The sequence below is a fragment of the Danio rerio genome, chromosome 18, assembly GCF_049306965.1.
Source record: "Danio rerio strain Tuebingen ecotype United States chromosome 18, GRCz12tu, whole genome shotgun sequence".
NCBI classification, from domain to species: domain Eukaryota; kingdom Metazoa; phylum Chordata; class Actinopteri; order Cypriniformes; family Danionidae; genus Danio; species Danio rerio.
The window spans coordinates 15,932,689-15,951,277 of record NC_133193.1 but is presented as its reverse complement, the minus strand read 5'-3'; the positions used below and the strand labels follow the sequence as shown (position 1 = coordinate 15,951,277).

Sequence of the window (18,589 nt, the reverse complement as noted above, 5' to 3'; positions counted from 1 at the left end):
AAGCCAACACTGACTTCTAAGAAAAGAAAATCCCGCCAACAGTAAAGCCTGGTGGTGAAACTATATGTTTGGGGCTGCTTTTCTGGATGACTTCATATTATCCAGGTAGATTCTAATTCTCAGGCTCATCGATAAATTCTTGATGCGAATCTCCAGCCATCAATCAGGGAACTGAAGCTGGGCCGGGAATTGGTGATGCAACTTTAAAGTAAGATTTATACTCTGGATTGGTGATTTTTTTGCATGGCAGATGTCCCTTCAACTTTTCACAACTGGCTTTCTTCTTCAAGAACGCTTCTTCAAGTCGGCAAAAAAACCCAAAAGTTGATATGAGAAACTGGTCAATGGTTACAGAATAAGTTGTATTAATGGGTGCAAAATAAAGGCATTACTTTTTAAAGGGGACTGCATCCATACATCTCTGCAATGACTCATATAACTTATTAATAAAGTCATCTGAAATGACAAAGAAAGCATTCTTGCAGGACTCAATGAGTTCTTCAAGATTATTTGAAGTCCTCAATGCCTCTTCCTTCATCTTACCCCAGACATGCTCAATAATGTTCATTTCTGGTGTCTGGGTTGGCCAATCCTGGATCACCTTGATCTTCTTTGCTTTCAGGAACTTTGATGTGGAGGCTGAAGTATGAGAAGGAGCGCTATCCTGCTGAGGAATTTGCCCTCTCCTGTGGTTTGTAATTTAATGGGCAGCACAAATATCTTAATACCTCAGGCTGTTGATGTTGCCATCCACTCTGCAGATTTCTCACATGCCCCAATACTGAATGTAACCCCACACCATGATTTTTGCTGAACCAAACTTGACTGATTTCTATGAGAATCTTGGGTTCATACGGGTTCCAATAGGTCTTCTGCAGTATTTTTGATGATTGGGATTCATCTCAACTGATGATTCATCAGAAGATTCTACCTTCTGCCACTTTTCCAAATGATCAACTAGAAGTCAAATTATTATTTGTTGCTCTTACAACTGGGATTGACGACAAGACTTTTGTCAGGTAGTGTACATACATTTCCAGATTTTGTGAGATAAATCACCCTGCTGAATAATTAAAGAGAATATATATCATTTTCTCCATCATTTGGAAAGTCCGCTTTACTAATTGGGGATTAGAAGTACATTTATTGATGTTATTTTACTTTTTTATTTAAACACAAAAATGACCATGTCTGGAGGGTTTACCCCCCCCCCCCCCCAAAAAAAAAAAAAAAATATATATATATATATATATTATTGTAGTACCATGCAAATTCTGTGATTTAGTTCTTTGGTATTGCCTATAACTCAAAAATGGGTAAGAAACTAATTGATCTTTAAAAAAAATCTCAAATAATGCTTTTATTCAGCGAAAATGCATTTAATTAATCAAAAGTGACTGTAAAGTGATGTACACTGTAACAAATCAATCCAATTCACCTTTATTTGTATAGCGCTTTTACAATGTAGATTGTGTCAAAGCAGCTTCACATAGAAGATTATAGTAAATTGAAACAGTGTCACTACAGTTTTCAAAGTTCAGTTCAGTTCAGTTTAGCTCAGTTCAGTGTGGTTTAATAATCACTACTGAGAGACCAAACACTGAAAAGCAAATCCATTGATGTGCAGCTCTACAGATACCGAACCATGCAAGCCAGTGGTGAATTAAAAAACAAGAATTAAAAAAACAATACACTGTAAAAAAAAAAGCTGAGTTCCACACAATTAATTTGTGTTGGGACAACATGAAGGAATTAGGCTAATTTATACATTTTTACACATTTAAGTGGATTAAACATAAAATAATTAAGTTGTCCCCTCAAAAATCTCAAGAATTATGTTGTTTCAACAATTTAAATATGCTGAACAAACAGCAAATGTGATTTGAGTTTTTTTGAGTTTAGTTTACCTTCAAAATAAAATCTGTTTGTTATGTGTTATCTGTTACATAATTAGCTCCCCAGATGGAACCCGAACCCACAATCCCATGGCTTAGGAAGCTAGTGCCTTATCTACTAGACCACTGAGGCTTGGTCTAGGGGTATGATTCTCGCTTTGGGTGCGAAAGGTCACAGGTTCAGATCCCAGACGAAGCCCTGGTTACAGTCCCTACTTAAATGCGATCCTAAAACAACGTAACATAAATAAACAACGGCCAAAAATACAATTGTACAAAACATCAAAAATCATACTCAACAATTGAAAAGGAAGCTTTGACGCTGGTTTTGGCCCTCAACAACTTTGAAGTTTACATGTGCTCTTCAATCTATCCAATGACTATCTACACCGATCACAACCTTCTCATCTTTATTCAATTATGTTACGGTCCCTACTTAAATGTGACTCGTGATCCTAAAACAACACAACATAAATAAACAACAGCCAAAGTGAACGCCACACATAACACTGTTCTTAAAACATCTATACATTTCTACTCTAATTTATAGATCACAGAATCCTAAAGATCAATTTTACATTGATAAAAGGTCATGCTCACTAAGTCAGCATATTCAAATTTAAAGGAGAAATAATGCGGAAAATTCAGCTTAAGCAGGGGCCTCTGTAGAGTGTCCAACACATGTGAACAAACACACACATTCTCTGAATGCTCACCTTCTGGTTGAGTCCCCTCTTCCTGATCATACGTGAATTCCCTGAACCAGACTCCAACAGCAGAAAAAAACTGATCAGAAGAACCGGCACAAACCCAGTCCACATCTGACAGCCCTGCATGATCCCGCTCATTCAGCCTGACCGTCCTTCTTCTTTCTCAACAATCCTAAAACTTTTACAGTTGGTTCTTCTGTTCAGAAACGTCCTCTTCTTGCTTGTTGGATGGGTTTAAATGTTGTGGCTTCCTGTCCAAATTCTCTGTCCTGTTAAATTCCAATCCAGGAGAAATTCTAGTGGCATAAAGAGTGAGTGAGAAGACGGAGTGAGAGAAGGAAAAGAAAGAAAATGAGACAGCTGTCTGTGCATGGGTTATTACTGAGGAGAGGGTTAAATGTGTCTACTGACACGAAAAGCACATGGTTACTCTGAGAGAGGGAGGGAGGGAATGAGAAAGAGGGAGGGAGTGAAGAGTACGAAAGTTGGGAGAATGAGATTTTCTTACACTGTTCCTTTTGGCTGGGCATCTTTATTAAGTCATTTCATGGCCTGCTGCACACTTGCATGTCTTCATCTGGAAATTCATCTGTGAAGTTTCTGTCAAAGCAAAAGGTCAATAGAAAATGTAATATTTCACATGTCTGCTTTTGTTTTGAGGAAGTTATTCCTTGAACCAGGTTCCTTTCGTTTCTTTGAGACTGTATTTGTGCTCATTTCCATAGGATGAAACAGACTGGGCGAAGAAGCAGACAGAATGAAAGCATGTGGTGAATTCTAAGGAAGGGGCCACTAGTCTTTGAAAATTCACGTTCCCTCCAAAAGTAGGACATCCCGCCTCCAGCCCCACACTCTCTGTACCCTTCTGTACCCCTGCTGCAGGAGCTGAAAAAAGACAAGGAATGCCAAGTCCATTTTAACCTTTAACACTACTGCTTTGGCTGGAAGCGGACACCTGTGAGAGGATTTACAAGAAAAAGTTAGTACCACCAGATAAATCCCGGGTAATAGGTGTAAATGTTAAAAGGCAACAAAAGGCCCCATATGTAATTTTATTTCATTAATGTTATTGAATATTTCACTCAAGTAGCACCTTTATAAATTACACTAATATACAGATAGACAGACCGACAGACAGGCAAAATTATAGACATACAGGCATGCAGACAGACAGGCATACATACACATAGACGGACAGACAACAGGAAGGCAAACATATAGACAGAAAGACAGACAGACATAGACAGACAGATAAACAAACATATACAAATAGATAGACATACAAATAGACAGATAGACAGACAAACAGGCTTACATACAGACAGACATAAAGACAAACAAGCCAACATAGACATACTGACAGACAGATACACAGTCAGAGAGACAGGCACACGTATACACATACATACATACATACATACATACATACAGACAGACAGACAGACAGACAGACAGACAGACAGATAGACAGACAGACAGACATGCATACATACATACATACATACATACATACATACATACATACATACATACATAAAGACAGACAGACAGACAGACAGCATACATAGACAAAAGGGCAGGCAGACAGACAGTTAGACAGGCATACATACAGACAGAGACAGACAGACATAGACAAACAGACAGACAGACAAACAGACTGACAGACATAGACAAACAGACATGCAGACAGACAACAGACAATAAGACAGGCATACATAGACAATCATACAGAAAAGACAGACAAACAGGCATACATAGACAAACAGACAGAAAAGACAGACAAACAGGCATACATAGACAAACAGACAGAAAAGACAGACAAACAGGCATACATAGACAAACAGACAGAAAGACAGACAGGCATACATATACTAACAGACAGATAGACACACAGACAGACAGGCATACATAGACAAACATACAGCCAGCCAGGCAGCCAGACAGACAGACAGACAGACAGACAGAAAGGCACACATAGACAAGCAGACAGACAGACAGACAGACAGCCAGGCATACATAGACAAACAGAAAGGCAGACAGATAGACAGACAGAAAGGCATACATACGGTAGACAAACAGACAGGCAGATAGACAAACAGACAGACAGACAGACAGACAGACAGACAGACGTAGACAAACAGATAGGCAGACAGACAGACAGATAGCCATACAAAGAGACAGACAGACAGACAGACAGACAGACAGACAGACAGACAGACAGACAGACAGACAGAAAGACAGATAGGCATACATAGACAAATGGACAGACAGACTGACAGACAGACAGGCATATATAGACAAACAGACACATAGATAGATAGACAGACTGGCATACATAGACAAACAGACAGACAGATAGACAGACAGACAGAGAGATAGACAGGCATACATAGACAAACAGACAGAAAAGACAGACAGGCAGGCATAAATAGACAAACAGACAGAAAGACAGACAGGCATACATATACAAACAGACAGATAGACACACAGACAGACAGGCATACATAGACAAACATACAGACAGACAGACAGACAGACAGACAGACAGACAGACAGGCAAACATACTGACAGAAAAACAGGTATACATAGACAGACAGACAGGCAAACATACAGACAGACAGGCAGGCATACACAGACAATTAAACAGACAGACAGACAGACAGACAGACAGACAGAAAGACAGACAGGCATACATAGACAAACGGACAGACTGACAGACAGATAGGCAAACAGGCATATATAGACAAACAGACACATAGATAGATAAACAGATAGGCATACATAGACAAGTAGGCAGACAGTCAAACATGCATACAAAGACAAACAGACAGGCATACATAGACAAACAGACAAACAAACAGACAGATAGCCAGACAAAGAGACAGATAGACAGACAGACAGAAAGACAGACAGGCATACATAATCAAACAGACAGACAGGCAGGCAGACAGACAGACAGACAGACAGACAAACATGCTTACAAAGACAAACAGAAAGGCAGGTAGGCATACAGACAGACAGATTTTTCATTAACAATTATTTGCTGTAGTATTTTTGACAATGGACGTCTAAATGAATGAATAACAAATGTAAGAAAGAATGAAACGTGTTTAAAGGGACTCCAGTGGATGCACATGGGTCATCTGAAGCACAGCTGCTTGGATTCCTTTCATCTGTGCTTGTTTTCAGAGCTCTAATACAATCAGTCCCAAACTTGCTCAATCTAAAGATCGGATCAAGAACACAGTGTCACAATAAGAACCTTTTTTTCTAATGATCATATACTATAAATCAGAACTGCCTTACAACTCCTAAGCATCTGTTGAGTAAACGCAAACCACGCCACCGTAAAATTCAATCTGATGTGTGAGAAAAACCTTTACGCCGTAATGCTGCTCATCCTGAAAACAGCCAGTGTTCCTGGGGTTGTTGCCTTTTATTATCTGTATATGGCATGATTGGTGCATTGTGGAAATAAGCTTTTGTGATTTATGTGAGGATAAAAGCAAATAGGGGTTCGACCTCACTGGGCTCCAGAAAGAAAGAAGATAAATCTGCTAGAAAAGAATGCTATGATGTCCTTTCTCTCTCTGACTTGTGCTTTGAAACAAATACATCTCCTGCATGTAGGTGCATGTAAGTGATAATGGCTTGACTGTGTGCGTTTCTAAGCACAAGTAGATATGGTGGGTGTGATTATACAACTAAATATTATCTCCCAAATCTCGAATTGTCTTTGGGTATTGTTGTAAAGCATTTCTTTGTAGGTGTACCACATATATTGTCTACATTGGTTGATAATTAACAATATCTGCTTACCTCAAACACTACTGTGTTTCGGGCCTGTAAAAAAGTTTGCTTCGTGTTGTCAGCATGCCAACAAAATGAATGTCTTTGTGTTCTGTGCTGCAAACTCAATAAGAGTCAGTGCTGTTCATATTATTTTGCATTAGCTTGATAGAAACAGATATTGAAAAATGCACACATTTGGCCTAAATCACTATTAAGATATAGTTCACAAGTACAGTTTGAAGCAGTTTGATGTTACAGTAAGCATAATTGTACTATTTAATGTCTTTGAGATATGGTGTTTTTCACAGGTGTATAATTCATCAGTAAGTGTTATAAGGTCATGAAATTTTTCCACTTTGCTGCCAGGACTGCATGAGCTTTCTGCATTTGAGTTTCTGCTAAAATTGATCAACTTATTTTGTAATTAATATGGTGCTAAATGAATAATGCAGTAGGTATAATTGAGTTACTATTTAAAAAGTGAAATCAATTAGTAAAAGTGCATAGAAGTGTACATTTATGCATCATTTCATCATCTTCTTGGCTTAGTCCCTTTATTAATCAGCGGTCGTCACAGCGGAATGAACCGCCAACTAATCCAGCATATGCTTTATGCAGCGGATGCCCTTCCAGCTGCAACCCATCACCGGGAAACAGAGTAGATTTAGTGTTATGAAAACATACAGGTACACAAAAATATAACTTTCAAGTCTAATACACTGCAATGCAATTCATTTCCCCCCCAAAAATCTCAAGAATCGTGTTTCAGCTAATTTTAAATAAGTAGTTCGAAAAAACAGCAAACTTATTTTTTTGAGTGTAGTTCACCCAAAAATGAACATTTCCTCATCATTTATTCACACTCAGGTGCACTGTTGACTCAACTTAAAGTTTTAAGGCAACCAGCTTCAGGACATTTTTGAGTTTACTATACTTAAATCAAGCCAAGTGCAGTACTTGGGTTGAAAGTTGAGTCAACTCAAAAAAGCTCTGCAGCAAGTTGAATTACAATTTTTATTTATTATAATTTTTTATTTTTTGCGGTGTGGTACTGAACTTTTATGTTTTTTTTTCTTCTTCTTCTGAACACAAAACACAGATGAATGTTTCCAAACATTCTTCAGTATATCTTTCTTTGTGTTCAATCAACAGAAGAAAGCCAAATAAGTTTGAAAAGAGTGGAAGATGAGTACATTTTTTTATTTTTAGGTGAACTGTCCCTATAATGAATGTCGCTAAATGCTAGATCACCAAATCAATAACAATAACATAGAAGCACAAAACTTCTGATTAAAATATATACATTTTGCCAGAATATTGGTTGTTTTACAATAAATTTACCATATGTACTTTAAGTATGTTTTATGATAACAGTAACCGTAAAGTGACACTGTATGGAGGTGATCAAAATAGTCTGGTGAACTTTTGCTTTAAAATCTTTTTAAAGGTTTTAAAAAATATATATTTTTATATGGTCTATATATTTTTAGATTGTAATATTACAATTTTAAAATTCCATCTGACTTTAATCCTTTTTTGCACCAGTGTAAGCATAGCCTATTTTTCATATAGTCTTTACTATCAAAATTGTCGTATTGGACAACCTGATAACTGGTTTTAAGGTTTAGCGTGGGTTCGAAAAGTCAACGTTTTTAAAACACAAAAATTTCCTATTATACCGTTCTTACGGTATATATGTAAGTTTTTTTTTTGTGTGCTTTTTGCAACTACTTTGAGTTTTTTAGGGCAACAGTACCTCCAGCAACAAAAGACCATCCACGTCAAAAGATACTGTTACAAAATCTTTTAAATGTTTCTTAAAATTAAATGTATTGTGTTGGGGAAAAGGCTTGTTGTTTTTTTTACCCATACATTTAAAAATAACACAATCTATAAATCTAAAATAATTAAGAGCAGTAACCATAATACTGTGAATCTGTGATATTTTTTTCCAAGGTTATCATTCCGACAGGATCTTATACCAGCCCATGCCTAATTTAACAGCATTAGGCTGAATGTAAAAAGTAAAATGAATACAGAATTTGAATTCAAATATGCAAAAGTATATCCAGCGACATGATTTTCATGTAGCTCCATATTTCACCTAGCCTTAGTTTGTATCACAAGTGCCAAGGAAGCTGCTCGAGCTAAAATTCAAATATCAGACCCACTGTTTTTGCGATAAAAATGACTTTGTGGTGGTCATTCCCAGACATTTGCAAACAGTTTTGCGACAAAAAAAATAAAAAATAAAAAATACATATACAAGTCTGCTTACTGCACAGGCTGCAGAACATTCCCCCCTCCATGTAATGTAATGATTGTGAGGGTACATCACGTGCGCTGCGTATGCGACATCTGTAAGTCATGTAAAACAATAAATTGCAAACTGAAATAAATCTAATTTAATTATATGCTTGGAAATTGGATGTTTTTTGAGATTATTTACAATTTTTGCAATTATTTTGCATTTAATTAAGAATTTTGCAGGATCGCAGAAAAATGTGACTTTTTTTGTTTTTGCTTTGGATTCAGCAATCGCATAATCGCAAAAAACTAGGGGGTCTGACATATGGTAATGGCAATTCATTACCGGTTCATTCCTTGTGGCAACCCCTGATTAATAAGAGACTAAGCTGAAAAGAAAATGAATGAATAATAATAATAATAATAATAATATTAACCTTGGATTGGTGTAGAAGTCCTCCAAAACAAAAGTAGGAAAAAGCCTAATTGGCACACTTTAAAAGAGTAATTGTTATAGTAACAGTAGTAAATTTGTTGTTTGAATAACTTTTCAGTAATCTGAATAATCTTCTTCCACTAAAAACCCTTTAATGGAAGGAAACATTAAACGTTCTTCATAGTATCAAAGATTCAGTAAAGAAGTTTGGTTTTCAAGACTGTATGAATGAAACCCTCCACAGCTGTTCCTGTCTGTCATGTTTAGGGCAGCCTTACCGATTTGACCCAATTATAGGCCCACCCAACAACCGGGAAGGCCAGAGACAGGAGAGAGTTAAGGAGAAGAACTACACCTCTTGGGCTTCATCCAGTATAATCCTTCCAGCGTTCCAGATTTTTCTCCTCCAACTTTGATTTCTCACTCCTTTGAAGTTCACTCTCTCTGTAAGCAGCGCGTCTCCCTTTGTCTGGCCTCACTGCATAGTGCATTTTTTTCATTCATAATTCATATCCCACTGATGCTATCTTTCTGTTCAACTTCAAACACAGAAGGTTAAGTGACACGATTGGCCACACACTCTTAAAGGGACAATTTATCCATGAATGAACATTCTGTGGTCATGTACTCACCCTCAATGTTGCTCCAATCCAATATGACTTACTTTTTTCCTGTTAACACAAAAGAAGTTAATACAGGATTGCACTTTATTCTAATGTCCATCAACATTAACAGATATTACCAATGTTCTGATGCATGTTAGTTGACATGTAATTTAAATATGCTAATTCATTTTCCTACAGTTTAGTCCCTGATTTATCAGGGGTTGCCACAGCAGAATAAACCGCCTACTACTCCAGAATATGTTTTACGGAGCGGATACCCTTCCAGCCGCAACCCATCACTGGGAAACACCCATACACTCTCACATTCACTACCAGTGACTTGCGGTAATGTTTGTGGCTGGTGAGGCACTGACTCTTTTAAAGTCAAAAGTCAGACTTACAAACATATCCCCCAGATATATTGGCCAGCTACCGATTGTGTTTCATATATCATATCAGATTTCTTTCTATACACATGGAAGGTACATATTGGGCCAAGGAAGGATGTAAAATGTATAGCGATTAAATATGCCTCCTAAAAACACCCAGATGGATGCTACAGACAGCCTATAAGGAGCAATTTAGATACATTTCTGCGATTTTTAAAAAAAAATTTTTTGCAGTGAGTCAGAGCAAAACAGACTCTGAACAGAAATAACATGAGCTTACGCGCGCCTCTTCATTGCGGCAGAGCTACTGCCGGCCTCACCTCATGTCTTTTCAGTGCGGCTTTATGTCAGATTCTTACACTAAATATATGTAAAGTACATATTGTATGGAAAGTGAGGACCTATAATAAAATGTCTAGAATGCATAAAAACATCTAATAAAGCATTAAATTGGCAGCATACACTGAGTAAGCAAAAGGGGCTGGCTCAAGCTAGTTTGCTGCCTCACCTCAATTCCTATGCTGTAATTGAACAGGAAATACAGGAAATACAGGAAATACGGTGATTTTGATCGCATTTTAAGCACAGATTAGTGGACTAATATTTTTTTATCATTAGTATACATCTCATGATGGCAGATGAGGATGATTGCAGATGAGGCACTGCCTACCCTGACTTCACGACCCTGACTCATACACTTTGGCCAATTTAGTTTACCCAATTCACTATAGTGCATGTCTTTGGACTCTGGGGGAAACCGGAGCACCCGGAGGAAACCTTCATGAACATAGGGAGAATATGCAAACTCCACATAGAAACACCAACTGGCCCAGCCGGGACTCGAACCAGCGACTTTCTTGCTGTGAGATGCCATTGTGCTGCCCTTATTTGAAATTTATTGAATATAAAATTCTGTTACCATTTTCCTACTCTAACACAAAATATGATGAATCTTGTAAACTGTAACTATTTATTTCAATAGTATATATTTTTCCTATTATGCATGTCGATAGTTACCCATTTCCAAAATTCTTCAAAATATCTTACATAGTGCACTGCAGAAAAGAACTCCTGAACGTTTGGAATAATTTGAGGGAAAGAAAATGGTGAGAATTGCTTCCATTTTTTGGGGTGAACTATCTCTTTACTTTACTCACCTTAAATTTTGGCCAGAATTCAGATTTTTTTCTTCAGCAGAAAATGAAACAACATTTTTAGCTGAAAATGTGGTCCTTGGTGATTCATTAAATTTAATTGGCTTCCAACACTTTGGGGAAAAAAAAAACATAATATAAGCAAAACAACTGGCACCAGAATCTTTACAGAAATTCATTCTAGCTAAATTCAATATATACATTCTAGCTAAATCGTCACTTTAGAATTATAAGGTTCTATCCGACATTTTTGTCCAAATTTATTTTTTCACATTTTCTTATTAAATAGCAGCTTTTTTACATTATGTGTTTTTTATAAGTTGTTTACATTTTAAGACATTTTATTTAAAAACCAAAAAAGGTTTCATCTACCAAGTGGAACTCTAGCTTGGCTCTATACGTTTCTTTCTGTGAGCCAATCAGCATTTCGAATGCACACACATGGACAAATCAGGATCAGCTTTATTTGATTTTTTGTCAGATTTTTTGTTTACAGCAGGAAAGATCAGATAGAAACACAAAATCAGAGTCGACTAAATAATGCTACACAAAATTGAGACGAAACCTGAAACTGAAAGATGCATGTAAAAGTGATGATTTAGAAGCATTTTTGGACATTGAGATGAAAATTTGAAACTTACACAATTAAAAAAGAAAAAAAAATCTAATATATTAAATATTACATTTTTATGTGTGTATATATAGTCAAATACTATAGAATACACAAGACAATTTGTGGCAAGCAGAATTGCAATTGCTTGGCAAGCAGTTTTGGAAAATTAAAATGTCCGAGCATACTGCCCGAGAGGAGTTTCAAAGATGGATGCCGAGTGAAATGACTTGTCCTAAAGGGACTTTGAGATAGTCAGTGAAACATTTTTCTGTGTTTATTAAACTCACTTGCTCATTGTCTGTTTTATTTTAAAGTCTTTAGGTTTGATATTAAGCCTTGAAGGGCAAATACTTAATTCAACTCATGGGGCGTATAATTCAATAAATATAACTCAATAATTCATATAAAGCATATAATTCAATAAATATCAACATATTAATTAGATAAAATTAACATATGCACTGGACAAAATATTCAACACAGCCTATATGCTCAATTTAAACAAAAAATATTCATCCTAAAACGTGAAATAAATGTAACTTAAATAATAAATGTAAAGCAAAAAAAAGTAACTTTCTCAACCAACAACATAATGTTACAACACATAATGTTACACACAATGTTTTTTTTATTATTAAATGATTAAGCAGACTGATTGCACTTCTTTATAACCAATGCTCCAATAAATGATCTGCCAGATAGGACCTTATAATTCCAAATGGAAAATGACTTTTTAGAATTAGAAGCTTCAATCTACATTTGCCCTGTTTTTTTTTACCCCAACTTGCAAATTTAAGAGAATTTGAATGGTTCACATTTAGGGTCTTTGACATGTTAATTTATGAATGCAAACTGTTACACATATATTGTTTGCTATATGGAATGCAAAACCGTTGAAGCTCAATATCTCAAAATCATTTAGAGCGCAGATAGAACCTTATAATTCCAAGGTGACAAAAAATTCTGCACAATTATATGAAGAGTTTGGATGAAAAACCTCTAAATGCTGTTGGATATTTTCTTCTAAAATCAGCATTTTTCTCAGACTCTTGAGTCTAGGCTCAGTAATTTTACTTTTACAGTGACGAATAAGTTCTTTTCATTGCCTTAAAGGTGAAATACTTGAACATAAACATAGGAGGCTGAGAACTCATATGCTTTTGAATTGCGTTGTGGGATCTCGGCCTTTCTTCCAGCAACTTTTAACCTTCAAAAGTTCAAGAAAAAGGGACTATTATTAACATTTTGAATAGCTTACTTTAAAGTGTATAATATGGTTTTAAAAAACCTTGTAATAAACGGCCAGTGTACATTTACTTTTATTTTACAGACTTAATTCTCTATTTATTATTTGTACATGACATTATTTCCAACTACAAACATGTCACTAAAAGTCACTTTGTTGAACTGTAGAGTTGAATTTTCAACATCAAAAGTCGACAGAGCAGAGATCAAGATACCATAATGGAATTCACAACTGTAAAATAAACAGAAGACACTTGTGAATCACAAAATATGAAAACTGATCATGAACAGATTTTTCTTTTTTACCCTGTAGGTTTCATATTGTTCTATATCATGAGGTTTTTCTCTATTGAAAAAGCACAATCTGTCTTTTTAGTGCAGTAATACAAAACTGCATTTTCTTAGAGTGTTAAAACAGGGAAATAAAATAGGCAATAGAACCCACAAGCTTATGATCCTATAGGGAAAAGCAGCTCGGGAGTGTCTGTGTTTGCCTGTCACCACTGAAAGGTTATGTTTGCTGAGTCTGTACATACTCTGTTACTATTATTTCTTACTTTTTAAAGAGCTCGTCACATCTATCCGGTTTACCCTCAGTTTTGAGTTTCAGAAACAGATTTACAAATTTCCTGTAATTTCTGTAGGGACGTTTTCTTGTCTTTAATATTAGATTAGGTCTAATTTAGTTTTGAATTCAATTTAGGCTTCATTGAATGTTGCGATAATGGATCACTCTGACCGGCTGTTTCTGAGGTTATTGGCGAGCCTGAGCTACATCGAGGTCAAGTTTAAGAGGCCTGCACGGGTTTACGGGTGGAGAGACAGATCTGGGATCCGTTATTCCACTTCACCCCATCAACTGTTTCCAATTACATGACTTCAAAGGACTCATCGCCTCAACCGTGTTTAAAAGAAAGGATAGCTCAGGTCACAGGAAAACGGCAGGAGTCCTACTTTCTCTCATTATGGCATTATTCCTCCTTCTCTTTGGGATTTGCTGATGGGATCAAGTCAAAAACTATATCGATCGGCATGATGTTCGATTTCTGCAAAAAAAAAGAGAAAAAACTCCTTTAACAGTATTGTCAGCAATAAAATTATATATAATATAATAATAAACAATGTGGTCAACTAAAACCGAAACATTCAAATATATTTGATAGTTGAACAAAAGCACAAATATGACATGATAAACTGATATAAAATACTGATACACTGTTAACAATTGTTTTATAATTATTTTAATATAGAACATTTGCACTCACTGGCCACTTTATTAGGTACACCTTACTGCCTTACTCCTTCGTGGCAGAGATTCAACACCACATCCACCACATCCCAAAGGTGCTCTATTGGATTAAGCTCTGGTGACTGTGGAGGCCATTTGAGTACAGTGAACTCATTGTCATGTTCAAGAAACTAGTCTGAGATGATTCGGGTTCATGTCATGGTATGTTATCCAGCTGGAAGTAGCACATCAGAAGATGGGCACACTGTGGTCATAAAGGGACATGGTCTGCAACAATACTCAGGCTGTGTTGTTGACACAATGCTCAATTGGTACTAATGTGACCAAAGTGTCCGAAGAAAATATACCCCACACCATTTAACAACCACTAGGGCGTTCGACGTGTTGTGGTTGTACGTGAAAATCCCAGTAGATCAGCAGTTTCTGAAATACTCAGACCAGCCTGTCTTTCACCAACAATCATGCCATGTTCAATGTTAATTTCTTCCCCATTCGGATACTCGGTTTGAACTGCAGCAGATCATCTAGACCATGTCTACATGCCTAAATGCATTGAGTTGCTGCCATGTGATTGGCTGATTAGAAATTTGCGTTAACTAGCAGTTGCACAGCATAAAGTACCTAATAAAGTGGCCGGTGAGTGTATATGTTACTGTATTACAAAGTTGCATTGTGAAAATGACTGTATATTTTACAGTAAATATATACAAAAATTCTGTATATACATATACAGCAAGATACATTTCTGCTGTAAGTGATTTACAGTGATTTACAGGTGAACTGCCACCAGTTAGTTACTGCAGATTTTACAGGAAACTGTTCACGGTGTATATAAAAAAAGTCCATAACAAAATAACTAAAACCTAAAACTTAATGAAGGATCATTTAAATTTAGTACATTCTATAAGACTGTATGCAGTACATTACACTGTAACATTATTATTACAAACGTAAAAGTTAAGAATCACTACTGCTAATTAAAGTACTGGTTTAAAGTAACTATGTTTAAAGTTAGGCACAGCGGTAGGTTTATGGTTTATCCAATGACAAATAAAATACAATATGTATACAAAACAGGACTGTAAAACAAAGTGCTCATCCTATCATTCCTAAAACTAAAATGCAGTTCTGACCTAAACCGGAAATACAGTGCATCTGGAAAGTATTCATAGCACTTCACAATTTTTTTATGTTACAGCCTTATTCCAAAATGAATTAAATTCATTCATTTCCACAAAATTCTACACACAATACCCCATAAAAAATAAAAATAAAAACCTGAAAAATCACATGTACATAAGTATTCACTGCCTTTGCTGTGAAGCTCAGGTACATTCTGTTTCCACTGATCATTCTTGAGATGTTTCAGCAGCTTAATTGGAGTTCACCTGTGGTCAATACTGTTGTCTATATTGACCTTATTCTAAAATACGGAAGTGCACTTGGAATAAGGCTGTAACATAAATAAATGTGGAAAAACTGAAGCGCTATGAATACATTCCGCATGCACTGTATCAGCAGTGCTAATCCTTCGAAAGTTCATTTGTGTCCTAACAGCATTCAAGAGACATGTTAAGCCTTCTCTTGTGGACAACGGAAATGGTGATGACATTTGTAACTTCAACTCTTGCCTTCCAGATGTAGTGGCATGTTTTTGTGTGTGTTGTCACTATTTATTTGTTAAAAATAACAATAAAATGGAACAAAAAACAGACTCAAACATGAATAAAATTTTCATCTGTATGCCGCTGAAGTTCTATTTGTCCAGAGCGATGTTTGTTTTCTTAGATTCACACTAACAAGCACGCTGCATTTTATTTCTGTTATTTTAATTCTTCCAATTTGGAAAGCCATTTATCTGTGAGACAGACCAGCATGCAGAAAACACATCAAAGTGCAGATGCTGGGAACAGATTATTGCGAAGAGAGAAATATGCTTTGATATCTCGTAAAGATGCTTTGGCTTTGAACGGTTAACGTTTCATCCCACAGTGTAAACAGGAAAGATCTAGACACTACTATCAATTGTGTGGTTTTCTCTTTAGCAGGCTTTCAGACTATGCTTTCAGAAACACATTCATCTCTTTTATAGATGCACGATTAAGCTCATTTAAAGGTGTTTGTGTAAAATGAAATGCACTTTTAAAATCTGCTGTCCTAAAAGTTTACTCATTAACTTTTGTTGTAATTATAGGCTTTGAGTGTTGTAAAAAAATAGGTACATTTTCAGAAGCATAATAACATGTTAAATGTTTGAAAAAGTTCATTTAGACTTGTTTTACAGAAGTCATCACAGAAGCAGTTCACCTTACTCACCATTAGAGGGCGAGAATGTTTTCTGAAAAGAGGGACCTGTATTTCACACAGACCTGTGGATGGGAGCGAAATGCATCTTTCAAACTGACAGTTAAGTAGGATGGCCAGATTTCTATTTTTTTTTTTCATTTTTTTCTAATTTATTGTTATTATTTTTCTGATTTTAGATCTCCTATCAGAGAGTAATATGGGATGGATATACAGTAGGTAAACATTTTAGGAGGACTAAAATCTTTCATTAAAGTTGTCCTTAAACCAAAATGAGCAACCATTATTGTCTTTGAACAACTTGATGAACTTTTTTTTTTAATCCACCTCAAATGGATATATTGTAGCACTACTGTACATTATAAGCTACTCAGTTTGCTCTCCTGATGTAAACATATCGTGAATGGCTTTATGGTTTTCCAAAGGATTTATTGACGTCGTTCGGTGGTTGAAACACCGATTCAGCGATTATATGAGGCGATATGGTGTACTCTTTCAACATACCTTTGGCTCCTAATGTTGATTCCTGTTTTTCTTTTGTTATGTCAACTGTAACTATTTTTTTTTATTTATTTCCGACTTCATCTCAAGTCCCGCCTTTTTCTTCAACTCGATCGATATGGAAAATGTGATTGGACAGTAATTTTGTTCAATATGCCATGAAATGATTGGCTATTATTTTCGGTTGGCAGAGGAAAGGTGGGGGAGAGTGGGGACAGTTGCAACACTTTTTGCATTTCTTTCCGTTTCTCTAAACTCTAAATTTTTAAATAATAAACCCACATCTATCAGACACCAACCCACATTGTTATAATATTTTTACATATGGTAATATATGCAGGATTTAAACTTGAACAGACAAAGTCAAATCTTGCAACTGCCCCCAAGCAGGGGGATGGTTGCAACAACAACCCATGGGGACAGTTGCAACATTGAAATGTTGATAAAACAAGTTCCAGAACATCAGGTTGGGTGTTATTTACGTTTTCAGGCTATATGTAAGTTGGTTAAATTGTTAGATTTGGTAAATTGAACATATAATACTGACTAGTAAAAGTAAAAGCAACAACTATGTTTTGGCCATTTATCAGGCCTACAAAAAAACCTGAACAAAAATGTCTTTACTGAAACTCAAGACTGAAACTTTACTAAACTACTTTATTAAACTGCAACTTTAAAATTAATTAATTAATCAAATAATTCACTCTTTGAAATCAAATTACATTGAAACTGTAATAAAATTTAAATTGTAATGTAATTGTAATGACAAACTTTTAAATGAATATTGTAATTGGGGACAGTTGCAACAGCATCGTACTTTTACCCATGAGTAGGGCCAGACTGAATCCACGGACAATCTTTGCTATTTCTGAGGAAAGTTTTGGTAAAAATCTGCAGATTTCTGAGAAATTGTATTGGGAGTATCATAACTAAAACCTTAATATATGAAATAAAAAGTAATACCCTTTAAACTTTTATTTAATGTTTAAAATGCAAATCCAATTAGATTCACTTTTTTTTTAACAAAGCAAGTCTTTCATATAATATATCTGAGACAGAAAATATTACTGTACAAACTGCAGAAATCAGATGAACATTTTCATATTAGTCAATAATATTACTACTATTATTGAAAAACTGAGTAAATTTAGATTTACCCACATTTACTAAATAAACAGAATTAATGATATATATGATATATATAAAATATCAAATGCCTCATTTGCCTCATATATCAAATGCCTCATTTGGGTGAGAAAAGTCTGTTCACTCACCATTAAGAGCATAGTCTGTTAAGAAAGATAGACAGCATATTTCTACTTCCAGTGTTTAAAATTAGCCTAAAATGCTCCAATCTTTTAAGAACAGATCATAATGGAGGGCAGTGTTTATGACCTTCAGGCACGTGCACACATAGGGCTCAACCCATGCAGTGCATATGCCCTTAT

The 18,589-nt window shown here is 35.8% G+C and overlaps 1 protein-coding gene across 3 annotated transcripts in view; it reads right to left on the bottom strand.

The window, feature by feature from the left end:
* Window positions 1-17,197, bottom strand: part of wfdc1 (WAP four-disulfide core domain 1) — a 36,424-nt gene extending 19,227 nt beyond the window's left edge. The window contains exons 1-6 of one of the 3 annotated variants that reach the window (XM_073929232.1): window positions 17,145-17,197; window positions 14,042-14,133; window positions 11,224-11,342; window positions 9,437-9,559; window positions 3,114-3,205; window positions 2,612-2,901 (exon numbers count right to left, since the gene is read on the bottom strand). In XM_073929232.1, coding sequence (XP_073785333.1) covers window positions 2,612-2,743 — 132 coding nt within the window. In that variant the 5' untranslated portion in view covers window positions 2,744-2,901; window positions 3,114-3,205; window positions 9,437-9,559; ... (1 more) ...; window positions 14,042-14,133; window positions 17,145-17,197. Of the gene's footprint in view, window positions 1-2,611; window positions 3,011-3,113; window positions 3,378-9,436; window positions 9,560-11,223; window positions 11,343-14,041; window positions 14,134-17,144 lie in introns of those variants that run through there. The other 2 variants (XM_021467666.3, NM_001100000.1) reach the window with 2 other exon arrangements.
* Window positions 17,198-18,589: the final 1,392 nt, after the last annotated feature.